At 41.9% G+C, this 19,789-nt stretch overlaps 1 protein-coding gene across 4 annotated transcripts in view; it reads left to right on the top strand.

Moving 5' to 3' along the window:
- The window catches only part of MAP2K5 (mitogen-activated protein kinase kinase 5), a 131,570-nt gene that overhangs the window by 87,792 nt on the left and 23,989 nt on the right, over positions 1-19,789 (top strand). For 2 of the 4 annotated variants that reach the window (XM_069866660.1, XM_069866658.1), the window contains 3 exons: positions 7,432-7,458; positions 7,770-7,802; positions 19,320-19,381. In XM_069866660.1, the coding sequence (XP_069722761.1) occupies positions 7,432-7,458; positions 7,770-7,802; positions 19,320-19,381 (122 nt within the window). Of the gene's footprint in view, positions 1-5,752; positions 5,798-7,431; positions 7,459-7,769; positions 7,803-19,319; positions 19,382-19,789 lie in introns of all 4 variants that reach the window. The other 2 variants (XM_069866657.1, XM_069866659.1) reach the window with 2 other exon arrangements.

Genomic DNA, 19,789 nt, shown 5'->3' with positions numbered 1-19,789 from the left:
ATTATTAGTTTGTGATCTTGGCAGACTAATGTATGTTATGGTGCTTTCTAACCCTGATGAGCACAGGCAGGCTGAGGGTCAGGGGTTCGCTGTGCTTTGTGCCCCTCATTCCAGGACATGTTCCATGCCTGTTCCCCGGTCCTGGGTGAAAACTCGTACCTGGTTGCGCTGGCATCGCCTTCAAACCTGTGAGAAGTTCCCTTTTCTACAGTGGAAAAATTAACTATTCCAGATAATCACCCATGGGTGTCAGGATGGAAGTTTGTGTTTTCCAGTTAATTATGGTATTGTCACCCTTCACGGTTTGTATCAAACAAGAAAATGGCTTAATTCAGAGAGCCCTTTTGTTGCTTCATGCCTTCGCCCATGTTCTCTTGCCCTCACAGCACAGAATCAATGGTGCTGAGACCTTTTTGACTGTGGAAGTTGAGCGAGATCCTGAAATGGAATGATGTTTGTTGCCATGAGAGCATCAGGAGGGGGAAAGCACCCCATCGAGGAGGAAATAAGGAGATCTCTTCTGAGAGATCCTTGCAAATCTTCTGAGAGATCCTTCCCTGGAGGTGTTTAAGGCACGGGTGGATGAGGTGCTAAGGGGCATGGTTTAGTGTTTGATAGGAATGGTTGGACTCGATGATCCGGTGGGTCTCTTCCAACCTGGTTATTCTATGATTCTATGAAATATGTAAGGATCTCCTGCAGGAGTCGGTGCTTCAGTGGGATGGGAGATCATGGAATTACAGGTGGTTTGGGTTGGAAGGGACTATAATGCCCATCCAGTTCCACCCCCCCCCGCCACAGGCAGGGACACCTCCCATGGATCAGGTTGCTCCAAGCCCCATCCAAACTGGTCTTGAACACCTCCAGAGATGGAGCAGCCACAACTTCTCTGGGCAACCTGAGAAGATGTTCCTGTAGTGCTTGGAAGGAATCATGTCTCCCAGTTATAGTTCCTGCAGTTGATGCTGTTGAATGATTTGCTGAAATGAAAACTTAAACCTTGAGATGGTCTCTCCCTAGTCAGAAATCTAGGAGTGAGAGGATTGATTTGTTTGGCTGGTTGTTTTAGGTGGCCATTTGCAAACTGTCAGCAAATATTGGATTTACTGGACGTTTACATCTTCTGCACGTGAGAGGGAGGAGTGATTCCTCCCAAGTCAACCAGGAACTGGAGATGAAGAGAAACAAGAGTGCAGCAGGTCCCCATTCCGTTTTGCCTGTTTCTTTACCCAAGGTGCAGCTGTAAGAACTCAGGAATGAATTGTGGCTCTGCCCCTGTTTGAGGAGCAAGACTATCTACTCTTCACAGGTCTGAGGTTGTGAGGTACTTCTGGAGATGGGTGTAGCGGTCCCAGCATTTGCTCTTTGCTCTGTCCATGGACTGCTCATGCAGCGGTCCTCACCAGAGGCTGAGGGCTGTGTTTCCACCATGCCCTGTAGCAGCACTCAGCACACACAACCATCTCATCCTCCTCTGCTGAGTGGAGCCCCGAAGGCCAGGATAAGAGTGAATGGTTTCAAGATCTAGGAAGGTGTTTCCCTTCCACAGCACTATCTCTGGTGGGCAGTTGAGTGACATTGGAGAGGCTGCTCCTTGCATAGTGTCATACCTTTCATTGCCCAAACACCTCAGTTTAGCCAGAAGACTCCACTTAAATACCTAAGATGCCCCTAAAATTGTCATGTGTAGTGATTACGAGTGGTCTTGCAGCTCATTGGAGAAAGCTTGGAATTTTTCTAGGTGGGTTCAGGGCAGGTTTTAACCATTTGATATTTGTACCTGTTCCTTTTCAAGCCATAAGGGGCTTGCAGTGTTGCACTTATGAGGAGGGATCATCCTGATGGTTATTCGTCTGTGCTCTTCACTGTTTCCTCTTGTTGCTTTAGATGATTTAATCCTCTGGTTTTCCTCGTTGCGGGGAATGGTGGTAGTTGTGTGTGTAGTGAAGGTGGAGAAAAGACGCAGAAGTGGTGGTTATGTCACCTTTGCTCTGTCTTTAGTTTGAAGACCCCAGTTCTTTTGGTCTTTCCAGATTTCTGGCTGTTCTTGTGGCTTTTCCCTGACTTTTCTCCAGCTGACCCACAGCTCTCTGGTGCTGCGTGGAGACAGGGTAACCTTGTGTGTCTTCGGATTGTGCTCCTCCCTGGACATCTCGCTGGGATGTTTGCCTGCTTTTGTTTTGAGTTTGATTTTTTTCCATCGTGACATTATTGCTGCTCAGATGTGATTGGTTTTCTTCTTCTGTAGTATCCTTTAGATTCTCCTGGTGTTCCTCTCCATAAGCATGATGGTCATTGCACTAAGCTTGATGAACGTGGTTGACAATAAGCAAGAACTGGTTAGAACCCCATTCCTTTATTCGGTTTCTGGCGGACCACCCTCTGTTCTACTCATTGCACTTTTTGTGATGCTTGAAACAAGGTCTTGAATAGCAGTTTGCTAAATCTACTGCCTTTCCTAAGATTCAGTTGTCCCGTGTTCCTGCTGATTGAGGGCTGTGTAAGCATTAACATCCTGGTCTTGCTCTATTGCAGTCGTTATTGTTGGGTTCTTACACTCCTGTCATTTCAACAGTGTGTGGTTTTTCATACCCACTTTGTTGAGTTGTGTTACTAAACTCCGGTAAAACAGATTTCTGTGAGAAGTGGCTGCAGTTCAATGGTGGATGAAATAATCTCTTCATATAAATTTGTTTGTCAACCTCCGGGAAAAACAGAGTAATATAATTGTAAGAATATATTTAATATTAAGGTTGTAAGTTGTCTCTTTTTATTTGAGAGTATTGTTATTCTTTTTTTTTCCCCTGTTTTGTGACAGTAATTGACATTTACCACTTGGAAAATCCACAGATTGGGATGGGGGAGATGTTCAGAATGTCAGGAAGAAATTAGGGAGGTCGTTCTAACTGACTATGGTGCTTTGACTTCTTCCAGAAGTACAACCATTCTGTTTTGCAAGACTCTAAAATCATGCTTTCATTCCAGAGGAAGGCTAACCCCGTGGTAGTGAAGACCAGGAGGAAATGCAGTACGCTTACATATTCCTTTTTCATCTCTATCAGATGATCTCTATCTCTCTATCTCTGCTTTCTCTAGCAGAGAGAAAGCTAGTGTGCATTGGTCATATGTCAGTAGGAGACCAAGCATTTGTCATTTCTGCTGCTTAGTAAAACTTCACCCTCATTCATAAAGATTAAAATTAAGTTATATGTACTTTTAAACTCCACAGTTTCCTGGATTAAGGAAAATCAATGTTCTGCAGTGAAGCCGCCCTTAAAAATCATAACTGTATGATTTGTTGGTAGATGTATTTTTCTATTAAAAAAAAAAATATCACTGGCTTGAAAAGCAGTATATATGTAAAAAGAAAATTTGTTAACTGATATGGGAAGATCTAACCCTGGGTCACCTGCAAATCTCTCAGACAAGAGCTCCAGGGCAAGTCCTAATTCCAGAGAGTAAAAGCGAAAATTAAAGCTAGAGCTAGTGGCTCCTCTAAGTTACCCGGGGTGGATTCATTTGAGTTTCCTTGATTGTGCTTGTGAATATAATATGAAAGGGATGGTAGAGGTCTTCTCAGCCACTTGCCGTCCGAAGTATCTCCATGGAGACAGAAATATAACCTCATGGTCTGTCGAAAGTTGCTTTTCATAACCAGAGGCATTCATTAAATTGGAGATGAAGCAGGAGGCAAACTTTGGCATTTTTAACCAACCTTAAAAAACCCACCATTTGGAGAATGGGCCTTATGGAGGAGATTATCCAGATACCACTGGTATTTCATGACCTGAAAAATGGACTGTTAGCATGATAATTTATTTATCATTTGTTCTGCTTCTTCAAATTATGAACCATCACATGCAGTAAGTAAAACCACACCAAATACGACACGGATTCCAAAATATCAAAGCTAATCTAATCTAATTCTGCAAACTGACGCAATTTTGGTTGCATAAGAAAAGCTTACGGGTATTCTGACCAGAGTTTGGCAGGTCAGGGGCTCTCACGCATAATTCTGGGGGGCGCTGAGGGAGCGTGCAGGTGGTTGTTTCCAAGGTGAGAAAGGTGTTTTAATCATAGGCTTGCAGATCTTTGCCAGAACCATAGAATCACAGAATGGTTTGGGCCAGAACTGACCTTAAAACCCACCCACTTCCACCCCTCTGCCATGGGCAGGGACACCTCCCACTGGATTAGGTCACTCCAAGCCCCATCCAGCCTGACCTTCAACACCTCCAGGGATGGGGCAGCCACCACTGCTCTGGGCAACCTGGGCCAGGGCCTCCCAACTCTCACAGCAAATCATTTCTTCCTAAGGTCTCATCTCCATCTACCCTCTTTCAGCTTCAAACAGCTCTCCTTCATCCCATCCCCGCAGTCCCTCGTCAAGAGTCCCTCCCCAGCTTTCCTGGAGCCCCTTTCAGTACTAGAAGCTGCTCTAAGGTCTCCCCAGAGCCTTCTCCTCTCCAGGCTGAACAACCCCAACTCTCTCAGCCTGTCCTCATATGGGAGGTGTTCCAGCCCTCAGATCATCTTTGTAGCCGCCTCTGGACCCGCTCCAACAGGTCTGTGTCTTTCCTGAGCGCATCAAATCACTCCTTGATACTCTTAAAATGCACACTGTGCCCTTTTTGCCTTCCTTTCAAGCAGGGTTTTCAGTTGTTGTGTCACTGCCACCATTTCACTGTGTGAAATTCTTCATGGAAAGCACAAACCCATGGCAGTGACAGTCACCTTCCCCATCCCCGAGCCTTCTGAGCATCACACAGGGGATGGGACATGTCAAATGCTCAAGTGTTTGAGCTGCAGCCACTCCCTGGAGATGAACCTGCCTCCTGAACTTCTTACCTCCCAGTAGTGCGCGAGAACCAGATGGCTAGGGGAGGAAAACCGGGAGTGTGGGTGAACGGGGAGATAAAACATTTTATGTTGAGTACTTCTAAAACTGTTCTTAATGTGCTATAAAACTGGATGCTTCACTTTTTCATGAACTGTGTGCAAGAGGAGAAGCACCGACTGTAAAGTTGTCGTCGGTTAGGTTTGGTTTATAGTTGCAGAGGCTGCCCAATAATGTGATCTTGGAAAAGGTAAACAACATAGTTTTAACAATGAAAAATATGCCTAATATAAATACAGTGAAGTTCATTGCTGTTCAGAACTTGAAAAATATGACTGTAACATTGCATTTTCTAGTGGAGTTAACAGAGGAGCACAGTGCAGCCTTACAAGTAATATATCTGAGGCAGAGAAAATAGGTAATACATCTAACCAGGGAGTCTCTGTGGCATTGGCTTAGAGGAAAGCACAGTAGCTTTATTTAATTGAGAAAATGAATCAATTACAATGATATTGCATCATCAAATGCAAGGGAAATAGCAGATATGTCATTACATCGGGTAACAGTGTTAAAGAGTAATTGAGTGTCTTAAGCATTTTGAATCAATTCCAGGTACTGGCACAGCTACCTTAATGCAAAATTTATGAAGATGATCTCAAAATATTATGTCGCCATCAAAATTGTGTAATAAAACCCGGTAACGATGTGTGTGCTCGCTCGCACGCCCGACTCTCCCTCTCGCAGAAGCTGGGCCTGCTGCTCCGGCGGAGAGGCGCGATGGCACAGGAATAATTCGCCAGTACTTCCATTTGTGTTTATTTTTCATTAGAATCACTGAGCGCTTTTATTGGAAATAATATCTTAAATCTTGTTCTGAAATTGGATTTAATCATATCTGTGTTGAGTCTACTCTAGATGATCCCACCTCTATTCCTTTTCATGACAAGACCTATTTTCCCGGTAAGGAAACGTGACTGATGCTCTGTTTGGATGAAAAACTGAATTGCCTGTTCATGTGCACTAATCTAAAAGAGCTCTGGATCATCCCTGTTGAATAAGCTGAGTCTGTGTTGTCGTTTAGCGTCTGGAAGTGAAGTATGAAAAACACGTCTTTTTAAATCCAGAGAATATTTTGCTTATTAGCAGTAATGCGCACCAGCAAATTGATCCTGTTGAATTAGAATAGATGGACACGGACCGCTAAAAAAATAGAATGGGTTACTCCTATGTGTTTATTATTTTCTTTTCTTCCTTGGAAAAAATAGAATTATTTGTAGAAACTTTATGTGTGTGTTTGTGCACTACTAATACAATAATCAAAGACGTCATGTGCATAACACCAGCTATTTTCTTGGTGCTGGTTTTCAGCCTCCTCTGTATTACATTTTACTACCTGTGAAGCATTACTAGAGGATCCTGCCTCTGGCTGGGTACTAGGGGAGAGCGCTTCCAAAGCTGACGGCAGCCCTACGACATTCATCATCCTGGCACTATACAACAGAGAATATTAAATGATAGGGGCAAGCCAAATAAACTGTGTGAGAGCAGAAGATAACATTTTCACTAAGGGCTGCCTTCTGTTTGCATCACCATCATGTTGGGTTGCAAACAACTTTGTGTCTGTTTAGGAAATAATACGTCATTAATTATCCACCCCCATTAGAAATGGTATGAGTATACAAATTATCACAACACCAGCATCTCTAAATTCAGTCCAATATTTTGCATTAAGTCCCTGCCCTGCGCTTGATACTTACTTGTTTGTATTGTAATTTTGCCTTTGTTTCTCCTTGTTAATCGGAAGGTGCTTTGCCAATATGGGCCAGAATATTTTGTAGCTCTCTGGAAGCAATTGAATGGTCTGTTACTACAAGCTATTAATTAATTTCCCAACCAAATTGATGTTAAGAAATTTAGAAGGGCTTAGAGACAACTAGTAACAAGTCTTCCCTTTGCCGTTTAAACCAATCCAAAGTTCATTGAACTTTCCAGCCTCACGGATGGCACTGCTCTACTTCCAATCAAAGTAAAACTGGGTTGGAATAAAGAAACTTGAGTAGAAGTGGAGTATTAAAGGCTTTCCTGAGCAGCAGCAGATACTTCAACCACATAATTAAAGTTTTCTTCACAAAAAAAGGGATTGTGAGCAGAGTCTGGCAGTAATCCAAAATTCTAATTTCTGACTATGATTTAATTTCAATTTTAAATAAATCGGTTTTTAATTTAAAAAGAGTGAGCTTCATAACATTAGCAATGATTGCAACATTAAGCCCAGTGTTCACAATCTAGCAATATAAAACATTATTTATATCTGAATCGTAAACAGCCTTTTGAAATGGATTATGGTTTTTCTTCCTATTCTAATACAACCTGGAGGGTACTAAAAAGTGTTGTGTGAAATTAACATTCTGCTGACTTTCGCCTATAAATGAGAAGCGAGCTATTAACATTTGTGTATTTTCATTATGTAAATTGTGTTAACACATGCCCACAAATTGCCACCAGCGATGCAATAATTTTCTCTCAGTGATCATAATGTGTCCAAGTGAGTCATTTTGATTATGACATGCTAATTACATATTGCCTTTTTTCAGATTCAGAAAAACCAGGGATCTTTAATGGTAAGCTTTATGAGTTCAGAAAAAAATTCACTTTTCTTTTTCCTGATGGCTGCTTCCTCTGCATGCTTGAATGCCTTGTTTTAAACTTAGCAAATTGCATTTTGAAGAAAATGCAAACCTTTAACTGCCTGTATTAGATTAGGTACCATTAGAAATAATAGAACATCCTGAGCATCAATGTTTTTATAAGAGTTTGCTGCTGTTGATTAATCTTGCTATATTTTATTGCATTAATGATTTTTTCTTTCCACTCCACTGTAAAGATATTGCATATAGGCTAATACTTTTTCCCTCTCTTCTTTCCATTGCAGCCTCTCCAGTTATTGCAGTGCATTGTTGATGAGGTGAGTCGTCGTCTTATGTGCTTTCACTCCTAAAGTCATTCCTAATGGAGTGGAAAGCTTATATTTTGTTTCCTAATGAAGCACAATGCCCAACATCCTCAGAGCACAAGTTGCCTGGTGCAGCTTGGAGCTGTTGAACATGAACTGGCCTTGTCCCACTTTATACTGTTTTTCTACTCTCAATATTGAGGCTTTGAAAGACTCGATCATCTCAAAGGCTGGTCCTTTGAGCTGTTTGGGCCCTAAAAGCCTCAGCCTCGTCGTGCAAGTTGATCCTTTGCGTTTGCCAGATGGGTTAGAACGGACATTCAGGTGGCAACAGTCTTGATAGGGGTATATTTAATGTGATTTAAATAGGCAAAAGGGTGTTTTGATAAGGAGAGAAAACTGGAGTGTGAGCAGGGAAGCATCTGAATGCCATCTAATTGTTTTTATTTAATCAGGACAAAATAAAAAGCTGAGATGCAAGAGATTGAGGTATGAACAGTAAACTGAATTTCAGTGGCCTATGTTGAATTTCAGGGTGGAAACGCTTCCTTGCAGCCCTCGTCTCCCTTCTCAGACTGAGGCGTAAGCAAGGATCGCAGCTCTTCACAGTAGGGCAATAGCCAAAGGCTGACTGCTGTCAGATTTGCTTTAGTTTTAACTTTTAATAAGCTTCTGATGATAATTGGGAAGTTTGAACGAGAAAAAAAAAAGCCATAACTTTTAAAAGACTTGCCTCAATCTCTAGCAGAACGTTATTGCTGGCTTGTCAGGTCAGAGGCATTGGGTACTGACGTGTCCATTTAGACTTCACCTGGTTCCTATCTCATGTAACATGTTTGATTAGCTTGATGTAAGCCCACAGCCAGCGCGATGCCCAAGTACTGTCTCGGTTCTATCTCCATCTGTAACTGCTCTTGTATGAGCTGCTAAACCTGCTGCTCTTACCTGCCGTGAACGCGTTTGCCCTTTTACTAGATAATGACTCGTTGACTTAGCTAAACTTCTTTTGTAAAGTGACATTTGGACCTCGAGGGATGCAGTTAAGTTAACATGGTCATGTATCCTTTGTGCAAAGGAAGAGTTCTCCCAGTCCTGGCAAGCCTCCCGCGGCACTGGCTCCTTCACCTGGCTCTTTATGGTGCTCTGGTTCTTTAGGAGGTTTTTAGGCAATTGTGCTCCTTTCATCCTTTTCGTCCATTGTTATTTCTGTTGTGTACATCTTTGGTTGAGACATGGAAATTCCAAAGCACTCGTGCTAGATGTACCTGCAGCAAAAAGCCAACCCTGAGAGCTTCTTGCAGCTTTCACATCTTTTCCTCAAGAGTAGAATTGCTCGGGTGTCTTCACACAAAAACTTCAACCAAGGAACTTCATGCAGTCTGTAAACATCTGAGTACCGAGCTAGCCGTAACGTTAGTGTTTTGATATTTACTTGTTTTAACTTATTCTACGTTCTGTACGCCATGGAGTCATCATTCTCTGGTGGTGGTGGTTCAAAGTGCACCGTGCTTGTGGGCACATTAAGACTTCAGGTTACAGAGCATAGCTCAGCTGAAAGTTCTTTTAAGTGCAGCTCGCTTTGGTTTGCAACACACTCAACGTCTAAATGGAAGTTGCAGGCCATAACGTTTTGAGCCTAGGGGGAAGAGGAGAATGGATTGCCTCTGTAGTGTTATTTGCTCAGTACGTCTGTATTGTTAGGGGGTCATTTAATAAGACATAGAGCCTTTAGATAGTGGCTGCCACACCTGGCAGTGCACGTTCTTGGCGTGACAGTGTCTTGCGGGACATTTATAGTAAGGGTTATTCTGTTCTAACTCATGGGTAGCATTGACTTCAACAGGTCCTCCTGCCGCCCGCAGCCCGTCCTGTGTACAAAGGCCTCAAAGCAAAATGTGTTTAACTTCCAACTATTGCTCTTTCCTCCTCATTTTATCTTTTGTAAGATGTGCCTTCTGGGGAATTACAGAGGGACCTGCTTGTTTGGCCGATACACACCCTTCCTGCTGAGAAGGAAGGTCTCTCTACTTTTTTTCCGCAAGTCCCTTAATGTTTTTGTCTAACTCAGAATGGTTTGGAATTGTGGCTCCTAAAATTAAACATCTCTGTGGCAGAGAGCATTTCTTGAAATCAAGTCTTTGCCAGCAACGTGCTTTCCCCGGTCTTTCTCCCTGGAGCCAGCTAAAAGTTCCAGAGCCTGATACAGGAGAACCTGGAAGTTTTTTAAAATGTTGAAATGGATACCTTGATTCTTTATAGTAGTTACTTATATTGATAGGAACTGGGCTTTGTAGAACTGTTCCACAAAAACACTGCAGGAATCCAAAAGTTAACATCCTGTTCATTCATAATCATTAATTCATAGGGTTTATCGATGACTGAACTAATTAGGAGTTCCTTCTATGTTACCTAGGTACCCTGGACTTTTCTCAGATTCTGTAAGGCAGCACACTATGGAATGGGAATTGTCCATGGGAGTTTTTAGATACTCTGCAGTAATGCAACTTTTGGAGCTCGTTTCAAACTCTTAGTGAAAATGTGAGACGTAGGAGGTCACTTTGGCAGTTTAAAAAATTCGTTAATTTTCTAGGACTTAAATTTACTTACAGAACTTTTCCAGAATAAGTGATGTGAGAAGCAGGATAATTTAACAAAATAATGTCAGGCTGGGTTGTTCTTCTCAAATCACAGCAAAATATGCCTGACGTTTTCTTTGTTAAATTATGTTATTGGGCTTGTAATGGCATTGGTTCTGGGATTATTTTTTAATGGCAAAATTAGTGAGGAGCATTGTGTGAATAGGACACATGCCTGCCAGGGCCTTTATTTTTTAACATGTGGTAACCGATAGTGAAATCTGATCCAGCTACAAATAAGACACGCTCTTTTAAGCAACCATCCTGATCGTAGCAGTATCTCCTACCATGATAAGACTCCTGCCTCCAGTCCAAAGATGAGGATAGACTGGTTGTTAATGAAGTTCATCCTGCAACACAGCCAGCAATAAAGGCAGGCTGATGTTATTTGAGAGCTGAGAGTAATTTAATATTCTAGCGTTCAACTTAGTTTGTCTCCAACTCACCAAAAGTATGGAAGGCACCGAGCAGGGCAGATTAATCCCTACTGGGGAGGACGTGCATCGCTTGCTGTGCATGCAGACTTCCCAGAAACGTTCCAGTAGGAAGGAGAATGGAAGCCAGAGCCAGTACCTGCCTTGGAAGATGTCCTAGGTGTGGCCCTATGTTTCATGATCACGCAGGCAAAGAATTTGCAATGCCATCTACTCAACAGCAGGATTCTGATTCAAAAGCACTAGGTGGGTTTACTGGGCTCTGATCATAGCATATTTTTGTGTTCCTTGCAGTCAGTTGAGAAGTGGCCTTGTTTTCAAGGTTCTTTCAACCTGTACTTACTTATTTCCCTGTTATCTTGATGTCAAAATGTATTATGTAGGAAATTGCTGTTTAGTTGCTTCCTCAGCTGCATGCCGGATGCGGTATTTCTAAAACCTTCTCAAACTGTCATTTTCCCTGATTGCCAGTCAGATCAGCATTCAGTAAAAGACCTCTGGGGTTGCAGCTTGTAGATGAAGATCCCAAAAGGCAAACCCTGACAGTTCTCAATTTTTCAGCGCATCAGCTTCCTTTTTTTTGCCTTCAGAGGTGTCTCTTCTGCACCAGGAGAAGGTTGGGTAGACGAAACCTACACCATGGAGAGCCTCCAGCAGGGAGTCCTCCTGACTTAAGCAACTCCTTTAATTTTTCTTTAAGCTATCCAGGGCTGGGTTTTTGACCTTTATTTAGTTAGAGTGTCCCTTCTAGGAAACAATTATTGCCAGCCCCTCGGGTGGTTGCTGTAAACCAGGTTTCACTGTACTGGAGCGGTTGTAGTCACAAGCTCTGTAGTTACGCATTGGCTCCGCTTTCTAACGCTTTCTTCTTCATAACCTGAGATACATTAGTTGGGTTCAAAGTTACTATTACTTGTCTCAGTGTAATAGTGACTTAGGTGTTGCTTTTAGCTTTTTGGTTTAAAACTGTATTGAATTAGGGAGAAAAACAGCTCGATTTTTGCCCATCAGGTTTAGTTAAATCATCGTATTGTTCCATGTACACTAGAAGCTTGAGGGAAGGCTTCCAAGAGTAAATCCTATTTTTACAAGTAGGAGGCAACATCGAAAAAACCCACCTATTTTGATGAGTTGGGCATAATTTTAAAAGAAAAATGCATTTGTTGTATTTGGGAATCCTTACTCTGATAGCTTCATGAGTAAGTAGTGAGAAGCTTTCCATGAGTTTCGTGAGCAGCTCTGTTAAGTGCCCCCACAGAGCTACTCAGTCTCACAAGACTGCAGTTTAATCTAGCTCAAGGACTTTACAAACTCCACAAATCAGAGAACTCTTTTTTTCTCTTTTTAAATTAGTACTCCAGAGATGTTTAGCAGTATCAGGTAATGCTAACATAGAGTTAACACTGAGCTATGGAGCAGTTCAGTGTCAATGAAGACTCAGATTTTCTCATGGAAAGAAAATAACTTGGATTAAATACACAGATCCTACACAGTTGTTTCTATCCCTTTCTTTTTTTACCTGTTTAAATATATCCCTCTATTTATTGCTATGGCATAGCCTTAAAAATTCACAGACTGTTCAGCTTGATCAAGTAACACAATGAAGACCATTGCCTCTCGAGTGCTGAATTTCTTACCCTTGTGCATCAGAGCTACATTTTGCTGTTTCTGTAAACAAAGTAGAAAACTCCAAAGGCTCAGAGTGAAACAAGATGTTATTTTTTCTCTGGGAATTTTGCTTTAGATTCTTATCCATATTTATTTGTGGGTTTCCTGGACGTCATTTGTTTCCTGAGCCTCGGTAGCATCTCTGCTACTGCTCTGCTTAGCGAGAGCAAACATATCAGGAGACGTTTATATTTAAATTTATGAACAACTGTATTTAACCCTGAAAATTTCTCTAGTTTTGAAGTTTTCTGTGCACGAGAAGCTGGTGTTAGGATACACACACGTGCACGCATGTACACAAACCCACCAGAATTTGTCCTGTGGATGTGTTGGTTTAGGGTATACTTTTATTGAGACAGAAACTGTGACCTTACCAGTGTATGAGATTCAGAGACTCATATAGGAACAAGGTAAAACCACAGGTAGGAATTGCTGAATAATTACCTTTAGACCAACCTGAGCAAGAACCTTCCCAAGAGGGCAAGCTCATTTAATGGTTCCTAAAACTCAATCTTGTGGATGTCAATGGTCATGCTTGATTATTTGCAGTAGTGTTTTATGAAAAAGCAATAAAAATGCATTGGGAGTGTACAGAGGAAAAAGGGAACAATAAATGGTTTTAGTTTTTCAATTGAGTCCCTTCGGTATGAACAGGTAGAGGCTGCGTTTCATGCTGCTGTGCCTTAGCTATTTGAAATGTGCGTATGTGTGTGTATCTACCCAAAACACTGCTGTGCTCTGCTGGCTTATGATCGACAAGAGACCAGCAATGAGAGGAAAAAAATTCTTATGTTTGTTTTAGAGCGAAAGCAATTACAGTTACGGTTAAAGGATTAACCTGTTTTTCCAGCTACCTGTTCACTCCTCTGCACAGCCCTTTGGAGAGCCACACTAACAAGTGCAAAGCTTGGCGAGAGGTAGAAAATGTCATATTGGACACACTAGATTATTCCTAATGTTAATTACACTCTTCTGCTTCTCTCCTTTCCTCTTCTGGGCTCTGAAAAATGTCCCACAGTAGCAAATTCTGCAGAAGTCATGGCCAAATAGCCCCAAGTATCTACTGACTTATTTAACGAGAAACATCTCCATGCGTTCAGTGCGAATGTAGGTTACGCATACGTGGTGTTTTCAAGAACTTGGGGAGCTGCTGAGAGAATAACTGGTTCTCACGTGATTTAAGGTGTTAAAGGTAGGCTGAGTGTTTTGGTGGATAAAACACTGGCCTTTTGACCTTGGTTCCCGTCCAGCTAGAGATCTGGAAATAAATGAGTTTACTGCTTGACACTCCAATCCCAGCAGACGAAACTTCACACCAAAATGCCCCCACGTATAATTTGTCACATTTGGCATCTGCTACTAAGAAAAGAGCAAGAAGCGACCTGGTGCAGAGATGTAATCATCTTTCACCTTCCTGCTGGGGGTGGGAGTGTGACAGGGACAATCCAGAAATGCTTTCAAGTCTGGGCCCCTGAGCCACCTCTGGACATCACTGTCTTCTGCAAACTTGTTACTTGTAGGAAATCACCTGCCATTAGGTTTGTGCAAGTCTTTTGAAGTAGATTGGCTAGAAAGCCAGAAATGGCATTTATATATATTTTTTTTCTTTTTTTCTTTAAGGAATGCTGTAAAAGAAAGTTGTTGTTGTAGGAGTAAATCTGAACATATACAATATTGTAATTTGCTGGTCTCATTGAAGGAGCCTGAAACACTGCATGTATTACACATAATTGCACCTGGCAGCATTTCTCGTGCATCTAAAACTTAAGTTTGTTTGGATAAAAAAAAAAAAATCACTGTTTAGCCACAAAGTATAATGCAGCTACTGTGTAAAAATAGATGTATTCTTTGAAAGCTTTAGTAAAAGAGAAGCTTGAGCGCATAAAAATTCTTTAATCCTAGAGATTTTTTAGGCTGAAGTGGTAAGACAGAAACGCTTTGCAAAGCGCACACATTATTTATTAAATCCTGCCATTTCAGCATCATTGGAGAAGTTGCTGAATAGGAGTATCTGCCCAGAGGAGATGATAATTTCAAAGACAGGGTGTGCTGGGGAAGCCCAGAGGAGTGAGGAACTGAAGTTTGGTTCGCTCGGTTCTACTAACTTCCCTCTTGTGGCCATAGAGCTATAGGACCATGGCATCTCCTTCTGCACAGGCGTTCACACTGAGGAGAGAGCATTGCAAAAGAGCAGTAGCTGTGGGGAGTGGGAAAATTTAACCCTTCACAGAGAAAGGAATTGGCAGACGAGAAAAGGGGGGTAAAATCCATTTGCACTGAGTGTGAGGATGCCCTTGGAATACCAGCCTCCCGCACGGGGATACCCATCAGCCTGGCCCCAAAGGAAGTGTTGGGAGGAACACAGGTTTGATCTTAACACATAGCTGGGGGTTTTGCCATCAAGTTGTGGAGTTTTTTAGGTAAAAAGCTGTATTTCCCGGTTTTCCTGTTAGAGGGAGATTGTGGGGTTTCTCTTTCTTCATAAAGCATGTGATAAATCTCAGACTTTAGTTGCTTTGAGAAAATATTTCACTCCTAAGAAACTGTTGGGGTAAGCCCTCTGAAGGTGCATAAAGCATGGGATGCTTTTGATGTATATCAGTGTATATTGCCAGTCAAGAACTATTCCCAAATTTCATTAACATAACAGTAATTCCAAAGAAAATGAGCAATTCAGAGCTGTATCTGTTGAATTTGCTTCTTTGTCTAGGTAAACCTCCAAGCTGGACAGAATAGAGGGAAAGGGTGCCTTATCCGTATTTATTTGTAGGTTTGCTGGGTATTATCTGTTTCCTGAGCCTCAGTAGCATCTCTGCTACTGCTCTGCTTAACATCAGGAGACGTTTTGAATAATGGGTTTGAGAAGTAGGTGAGGATAATGCTCAGACCTGTAATTCAAGCTCTTATTGCATAGGTTGCAAAGGATTGGTTGACTTCTGGACACACTATTAGGTGGTTCACCTTTCTTTTGTTCAGACCTGTGATAAAACAGAAGATACAGGGAGTAATGTTATCACTGCCTTCAAAAGAGAGTGCTTTTCGGGGAATTGTCTTGTTCTCGGGTCATCATTTAGATAATGCGACTTCCCCTACTCCGTGGAAGTCAATAAGGTTTATACCAGAGCCTTGGCACTCTATAAATTAAATATTAGGAGCAGTGTTTGAAGTTTAAAGCCCTCCCTCCTCCTGCTAGCTCGGATTTTCTGCTGCTGTGCTTTTTTCTTTATGCCTGAGCACCTTGCTGACAAGTGCTAATAACAAAATGCCAAGAGAGGGTCCAGTCGGAGTTACCACACATTAAACATTCTGAACTTGTCCTTTTGCTCATAGATTGTGCATAATTAATAATTAAACGGTTTCAGTTGTAATGGGTTGACCTTCTTGAACTGTTCATTATTCACAAGGCAAAGGCATCACTCAAACTTTTTTCCAGTTGCCCTTCCCCGTTCTCGTTCTGTGTGCACACTTTGGCTGGTTTGGAGAAACCAGAGGCTGATCTTGTCTCCTCCTGCAGCAGATTCCAGTTACAGAAACGTGGCTTGGGTACTTAGGGCAATAGCCAGCCTTGGGAATAAGCTGCCAGGGGATTTAAGAGGCCCACGGTACATGGACCCTACCAACTCTTTGTGTCTTTACTGCCTTTTTAGCAGCATCCCCAATGCGGAGCTCTTCGTAATATTGGTTAAAAGATACAGTATTTAATGAAAATGAAAGAGCCGTTTCCTAGTATAAAATGAGTATACCTATTCCTCACTCCTTCAAAATTTTGATTTTCTATGTTTTTGCCTCCATTTCAGTGTGTGGGTGAGTGAAATAAGGCAGGTCATTGAAGTGTGCTGGACCATTTCCTATGGTTACATCAAATGGGACCGTATTGCATCACACACACAGTGCAGAGTCTCACCCAAAGTCTGGGGAGCCTCAGGATACAATGTAGGACGTATTTTTTATGTAGTTTGGGAAACTTGCTTTTATGTGACAACATCATGATTGCTCAAGTTACAGAGGCAGCAATAGCAACACTTTCTTTCATTAGAAAAGGCTCAAGCTACAAAATCCTCTCACCTTTCTACCACTCAAATGGTCTTGTACAGAACATCAAAAACCAACATATTTCAGTCATTGGTTTCTCTGGGTAGATCTCTTAATGGTTTGGGGTTTTTCCTTTCTAACTGAAGTAAAATGCAGCATTTGAGGCTGGTTTTCAGTGTTCAGCTTTGGAAGCAGTTGAGGGTTTGAGCAGTTGAGGGTTTCAAAAATCCTTTGAAAGACTGTGTGAAGGCTCTAGTTTTTATGCTGAAATCCAGTTGGTGTTCATCTCCACCCACCCCATCTCTTCCTGAGCTCCTGAGAGCAAACCAACCAAGGCATGGCCATGACCACCAGGTCTGCAACAGAAGAGAGCAGGCCTGGATGGGGTTGAAATCTCTGCATTGTACAGAAAAATGTTCCAAAATATATCATTTAACATTTACTTTCATTTACGTGAAATTTTCTTGCATGCTTAGGCAGGAGCCCCTTGCCTCCTGGCCATGCTGCGGTACAGGAGCTGCATGGTCGAGGTTGGAGCAGGTTATTCTCTTGCCTGCATGGACCTGGTGCCAGGTTAGCTTGGGATAGCCAAAGAGTAATACTGGTGGCTTCAGAGTGGTTCATCAGCTCTCATAATGAAGTTCCACTCTATTATGGCTCCAACATCTCTTTGTGATCGCAGAAATTATCACCTACCAAATTAGTGTGAAGTGCCATACGCCTGTCCTGTTCCCCAGCGTGGAGCGATCCGAGCTGGCAGCCCCATTAGAGGGGCGATTGTAACAAGCTCCTCGCTTGCATTTTACTTAAACAGCAGGGGTGGATTGCTGGGCAGAGCCAGTTCCCCAGGGAATGGGCTCTGGTAGGTTTGCCCTGTCGTTTCCACACTGATCTGTACTACGTGCCGAGAGCATTCCGTACCTGTGCTGCCTTGGGTCCGTCCCACCTGGGAAAGCGTCGTTTGCCACTTTACTGCAAGTGCAGGAGGCTCTGCTGGACAGAAGAAGATGATGGGGAGAGGCCAAACCTGCTGGGCTCCGTGCTGCGTAAGCAAGCCTGACATTTTGCTCTGCATTTTCTGTATTAATATGAATAATTTTCAGGCACAGTTCTTTGAAGTGGAGAAAATTTAATTGCAGTGCTTATTTCCTTGTGTTCCTTCCACTCTCCAGTGGAAACCTTCCTATATTGATGTCATTTATAAATTTAGAAACAATAAGCTGTCCCTCACCCGGTCCAAGTTCAAAGAGAATTTGGGCATGTTCTATCAAACACTCCTTGCATTTAATAGAAGTCTTTGAAAATTGTAAAGCAATTTTGGCTTCTCCTTTTACTCTTCAGTTACTTTTGATTTAATTGTATTTTCCAGCAGTTTCCCATTGTTTGAATTGGAAACAAAGCCTTAATAAGAGTTCTAGTTAATTTTCTCTCTTGTAATTACCGATCTCATTTTTCTGATAATTGGCCGCAGCAATTATATGTATATTTACTAATCACATAGGACGCTCTGCAGTTGTGTCTATCTGCCACCATTGATAATGGCACACACATTGCAGAGGTGCTTTTATCATCTTCTTTTTTCCACTACATCAAAGCTATTTCCTCGCATTCTCAATAATGAATACATGCATGCATTTGACACAGTTGTGTGCTAGAGAAATTGTTTGGCTCCCACCAAATGCTGCACGCTCTGAGTTTCTTGCCTGCAGCGCTGGAAGGTTGTATGTAATGATATATTGCTCATCCAAATGGCCAAAGCACTCCAAAGCACAGTGAGATTAAAATAAGTCATTCCTTTGTTAATTTAAATAGGTGCATGTATCATACTTTGCAGGGTACTTTGTGTAGGGATGTCAGGGAGGAAAAAAGCCGCCGAAAGGTATTTTTAATAGCAAATGAGAATAGATGAGAATGGAGTCATTTGCAGCTGCCTGTTTTATGTGGCTCTCTTGTTCCAACTGTAGGTCTAATGAGATGACACTGTTAAAGTACTCTGCAGTGTAATTTCATTACATCCTGAGCTGTTACACTATAAACACAGTGGAGCTCTCTGTCATTCTTGGAAAAACTCCTAAATTTGTAAAGCCCTTCTTTGCAAATGGTGATGTTGTTTGTTCCCTGGGTTTGTTTTGTTTCCTTTTTTTTTTTACCTCTTGTGCTCTTAATTTTTTATTTTCTTTCTTTTTTTCTTTCCTAAGTACTGGGTTGGTTTTTTTCTACCACTAGACTGGTAAATCCTACTTTTCCCCCTCCCCACTTAAAAATTCTTTCGCCTTTTAAATCCAGAACAGACAGCATATGAGGACAGCCTCTAAAATGAATAAGTGTAAATAAACATGAGTGTAAATAAATAGCAAATGCAGTGAAAGAAACAAAGGTCAACACAAGAATAATTTCACAGCTCTTTGTTAATTACAAGACCATTTGTGTGTTACTTAAATAATCATTAATTTCTCATTTACACTTTCCCTACCTTCCTTTTTACCCTGTGGCTATCATTGTCCTTTTTTCACCTCCCCTCAGTGTCTTTCCACATGTTTTTACCCATTGTGTAATACTCATTAGTTGAAATTCAGTGTTTTATAACACATTCTCAGAAGAATTAGTACCTTTCTCCCTCAAATTCTCTGTCTGAAAGAGGGCTTTGTCATGTCCCTTTTTTTTTTTTTTTTTTTTTGGTCGCTGTTATATTACTCTTCTTTTTGAAAAAATGATCATCTCTCCTTCTGACTCTGCTTCTTGTTTCAATCCAATCCCAGGAATCGCCCGTCCTTCCAGCCGGGGAGTTCTCTGAGCCATTTGTACACTTCATCACTCAATGGTAAGCTCAGTTTGCAAACATGCCATGCCCTCAATGTAAATGATACATGCCATTAACTCGCCGCTCGGCGAGACCTTATGGCTTTCCTTGCATCCTTTCTGAGAGGAGAGGGACTTGGGGGCCTTGGGCAGATGGGGCAGCAAAGCTAAGCAAACTGTTTAAATTATGTAAACGTTATTTACACAAAGGGTCGTAAAAGTACTTACAAGGGTTTTTCCTGTTTTAATAAACATGCCCTGGATGTGGGTGCAGTCTTGCACTCTGAGACTGTAAAGAATTCATCTGGGGGGGTAAAGAGGCCACAAAAACTCGTGTGTGTAATATCATTATTCAGGGCTTTTTAAAGTATTACTTACAAAATCACCTCAACATTGAGAAAGGCAAGCAGCCTTGATTAATTCATTGGGT

Source organism: Phaenicophaeus curvirostris, chromosome 12 (genome assembly GCF_032191515.1).
Source record: "Phaenicophaeus curvirostris isolate KB17595 chromosome 12, BPBGC_Pcur_1.0, whole genome shotgun sequence".
Classification (NCBI taxonomy): Eukaryota; Metazoa; Chordata; class Aves; order Cuculiformes; family Cuculidae; genus Phaenicophaeus; species Phaenicophaeus curvirostris.
Note: the sequence above shows the minus strand (reverse complement) of the source record. Positions and strands in the feature narration are given on the sequence as shown.